This window comes from Nicotiana sylvestris, chromosome 10, assembly GCF_000393655.2.
Source record: "Nicotiana sylvestris chromosome 10, ASM39365v2, whole genome shotgun sequence".
NCBI lineage: Eukaryota > Viridiplantae > Streptophyta > Magnoliopsida > Solanales > Solanaceae > Nicotiana > Nicotiana sylvestris.
Window position 1 is genome coordinate 57,633,857 of NC_091066.1, and position 4,316 is coordinate 57,638,172.

General features: G+C 48.2%; 1 protein-coding gene across 1 annotated transcript; it reads left to right on the forward strand.

Moving 5' to 3' along the window:
* The first annotated feature begins 1,461 nt into the window (after positions 1-1,461).
* LOC138879384 (uncharacterized) lies at positions 1,462-1,809 on the forward strand. Its single transcript, XM_070158993.1, has one exon. The coding sequence runs from the start codon at positions 1,462-1,464 to the stop codon at positions 1,807-1,809; it is 348 nt and encodes a 115-aa protein (XP_070015094.1).
* Positions 1,810-4,316: the final 2,507 nt, after the last annotated feature.

A 4,316-nucleotide genomic window follows, 5' to 3' on the forward strand; every position in this document is an offset into this window, starting at 1 on the left:
AATAGTTTATATTTTCTTTCAAACGGTTGTATTTAGTACTCTTAGAAGTTCGTGAGTAATGTGACACCAGTTCTTGGGTAGAGGCATATGTTGATTCTCCCATTATTGTTCCATCCTCTTTAATTTAAGTCTTTCGCATAATTATTTAATTCCGTTGCTTCATGTTATCACTGATAATTGTTAAAATAAGTAATTGTTAATAAAGTAAGCAGTTAAGGATTGGCTTGCCTAACTCACATTAGTAGGCACCATCACGACTCCCAAGGATTGGAAATCCGGGTCGTGACAAGTTGGTATCAGAGCTCTAGGTTATATAGGTCTCACAACTCACGGACAAGCTCAATAGAGTCCGAGGGATTGGTACGGAGATGTCTGTATTTATCCCCCAGAGGCTACAGAGTTATTAGGAAAATCTCACATTTGTTCTTTCTTGTCGTGCGGATTTGTTTCTCAAATGCTAATTGAACTTCTACTCTGTTCTTCGCAGATGGCGAGAACACGCGCTTCCTCATCTACTGCTCAGCAGCCCGAGCCCCCAGCAGCAGCTCCCACTAGGGGCAGAGGGTGAGGCCGAGGTAGGGGCAGAGCTCAGCCTCGAGCAGCAACACCAGTGGCGGAGCCTCAAGTTGATTTCGATGAGGAGGTTCCGGCCCCAGCAGTTCCAGTGGGCCCAGCTCAGGTCCCAGAGGGGTTCATTACCACCCAGTTCTTCAGGATGCTCTGGTCCGATTGGTGGGCCTCATGGAGAGTGTCACCCGAGCGGGTTTGCTTCCAGTAGCACCAAAATCTTCTCAGGCTGGAGGAGGGACTCAAACTCCCGCTACTCGCACTCTGGAGCTGGTAGCTCCCCAGATTCAGGTTCCAGCGGTCCAGCCAGCGGTGGCAGTTCAGCCGGGTGTAGTGGCTCAGACCGGCGATGGAGCGGCTATGTCCGCCAATGCTTTGTGCAGACTGGACAGATTCACCAAGCTCTTCACTACTACTTTCAGCGGAGCTCCTTCTGAGGATCCCCAGTATTTCCTATACAGCTGCCACGAGGTTCTCGGGAACATGGGCATTATTGAGACCAATGAGGTCGATTTTGCTGCATTTTGCTTATCTGGATCTGCCAAGACATGGTGGAGGGATTATTGCTTAGCCAGGCCAGTCGGGTCACCATCTTTGACATGGGAGCAGTTTTCAGTGTTGTTTCTGGAGAAGTTTCTCCCAGTGACTTAGAGAGAGTCCTTTCGGGGGAAGTTTGAGCGCCTCTAGTAGGGTTTCATGACGGTCACCCAGTATGAGACCAGGTTCATTGATCTAGCTCGCCATGCTCTTATCAAACTTCCCACTGAGAGAGAGAGAGAGAGGGTGAGGAGGTTCATTGATGGTCTTATTCAGCCGATTCATCTTCAGATGGCCAAGGAGGTCGGGAGTGAGATCACATTTTAGGAGGCGGCCAATGTGGCCTGCCAAGTTGAGATGGTTCTATCACAGGGAGGTGGTCATGGGTCGGATAAGAGGCTCCGTCATTCGGGCAGATCCAGTGGTACCTCGTCTGGAGGTAGAGATTCATATGGTAGAGGCCATCCTCCTAGGCCCTTTCAGTCAGCTCTTCAGGTCTCCCATGGTACTCCAGGTGGTCGTGGTTCTCAGACGCACTATTCGGATAAGCAGTCTTACAGTGCAACATCAACACCTATCAGTGCGCCGCCGCTTCAGGGTTTCCAGGGTCACCAGCCCCAGCAGCCGAGGGCTTGTTTTACTTATGGCGACACGAGGCACATTGTTAGGTATTGCCCTCGAGCTTCGAGCAATTTTTCGCATTAGGGTTCTCGTGCTATGGTACAGGCACCAGGTGTTCCACAGCTTGCCCAACTAGTTAAAGGTGGGGGTAGAGCTGCTAGAGGTGGAGGTAGAGGTCCTAGAGGTGGAGGTAGAGGTCCTAGAGGTGGAGCTCAGGCCGCCAAAGGTGGAGGCCAGCCAGCAGCAGGTCGTCCTAGAGAGGCAATTCAGGGTGGTGGGGCCCAACCCCGATATTATGCACTTCCAGTTAGGCCCGAGGCTGAGGCTTCAGATGTAGTTATTACAAGTACTATTCTGGTTTGTGATAGAGATGTTTCAGTGTTATTTGATCCGGGGTCTACGTATTCGTATGTGTCAACTTATTTTGCATCGTACCTGGTCATGCTTAGTGATTCATTGAGTATGCTTGTTTATGTGTCTACACCGGTGGGTGATTCTATCGTGGTCGATCGAGTTCATCGTTCTTGTATTGTAGTGATTGGAGGTATTGAGACTCGTGTTGATTTGTTGCTTTTAGATATGGTCGATTTCAATGTTATTTTGGGGATGGACTGGTTATCCCCGTACCATGCTATCTTGGATTGCAATGCCAAGACTGTGACCCTAGAATTACCGGATTTGCCCCGTTTAGAGTGGAGAGGGACTCCTGGTCATTCTACCCGCAGTGTTATCTCGTATGTGAAGGCTCGGCGTATGGTCGAGAAGGGGTGTTTGGCCTATTTGGCGCATGTTCGCGATTCTAGCGCGGAGTTCCCTTTTATTGATTCTGTGCCCGTTGTTCGGGAGTTTCCTGAGGTTTTTCCCTTCAGACTTGCTGGGTATGCCGCCCGACAGGGATATTGATTTTTGCATTGATTTGACTCCGAGCACCCAGCCCATTTGTATTTTGCCACATCGTATGGCCCTGCCTGAGTTGAATGAATTGAAGGAGCAGTTACAAGACTTACTTGAAAAGGGTTTCATTAGACCCATCGTTTTGTCTTGGGGTGCATCGGTGTTGTTTGTTAAGAAAAAGGATGGTTCGATGAGGATGTGCATTGATTACCGGTAGTTGAACAAGGTCACAATCAAGAATAAGTATCTGCTGCCGAGGATTGATGATTTGTTCGATCAGCTTCAGGGTTCCAAGGTATTTTTAAAGATTGACTTGAGATCTAGCTACCATCAGTTAAGGATTAGGGCATCCGATGTCCCTAAGACAATATTCCGTACTCGGTATGGGCATTACGAGTTCTTGGTTATGTTATTTGGGTTGACCAATTCCCCAACAGCCTTTATGGATTTGATGAACCGAGTGTTCAGGCCTTATTTGGACTCGTTCATGATAGTCTTCATTGATGATATTTTGATATATTCCCGCAGTCGGAAGGAGCACGAGCAGCATCTTAGAGTGGTTCTTCAGACCTTGAGGGATAGTCAGTTATATGCTAAGTTCTCAAAGTGTGAGTTCTGGTTGAGCTCAGTTGCATTTCTGGGTCATATCGTATCCGCAAAGGGTATTCAGGTTGATCCGAAGAAGATTGAGGCAGTCAAGAACTGACCTAGACCAGCATCAGCTACAAAGATTCAGAGTTTCTTGGGATTGGCAGGCTACTATCGTCGGTTCGTGGAGAAGTTTTCATCTATTGCAGCCCTGATGACCAGATTGACTCAGAAGGGTGCCCAGTTCAGATGGTCAGACGAGTGTGAGGCGACCTTTCAGAGGCTTAAGACAGCTCTGACTACGGCACCGGTGTTAGTTCTGCCCACAGGTTCAGGGCCTTACACCGTTTATTGTGATGCATCTCGCATTGGGCTTGGTGCAGTGTTAATGCAGGAGGGCAAGGTCATTGCCTATGCTTCGAGACAATTGAAGATTCATGAGAATAACTATCCAGTGCATGATTTAGAGTTGGTAGCCATTGTTCACGCATTGAAGATTTGGAGGCACTATCTGCATGGCGTGGCATGTAAGGTGTTCACTGATCACAAGAGTCTTCAGTATTTGTTCAAGCAAAAGGAATTGAATTTGAGGCAGAGGAGGTGGGTGGAGTTGTTGAAGGATTATGATATCACTATCTTATATCACCCGGGAAAGGCCAACGTGGTGGCCGATGCTTTGAGTAGAAAGTCAGCCAGTATGGGCAGTCTTGCTTATATTCCAGTCGGTGAGAGGCCGTTTGCTTTGGATGTTCAGGATTTGGCTAATCGATTTGTGAGATTGGATATTTCTGAGCCTAATCGAGTATTAGCTTGCACGGTTGCTTGTTCTTTGTTATTGGAGCGTATCCGTGATCGGCAGTTTGATGATCCCCATTTGTGTGTCCTTAGAGACACGATGCAGTGCGGAGGTGCCAAGCAGGTTACCTTAGGTGATGATGGAGTTCTGAGATTGCAGGGTCGAGTTTGTGTGCCTAATGTGGATGGGCTTCGAGAGTTGATTTTAGAGGAGGCCCATAGTTCCTGGTACTCTATCTATCCGGGCGCCGCGAAGATGTATCAGGATTTGCGGCAACATTATTGGTGGCGCAGAATGAAGAAGGATATTGTGG

Coding starts and splice junctions, on each gene's coding strand:
- LOC138879384 (XM_070158993.1), top strand. CDS start 1,462: ATGGTTCTATCACAGGGAGGTGGTCATGGGTCGGATAAGAGGCTCCGT.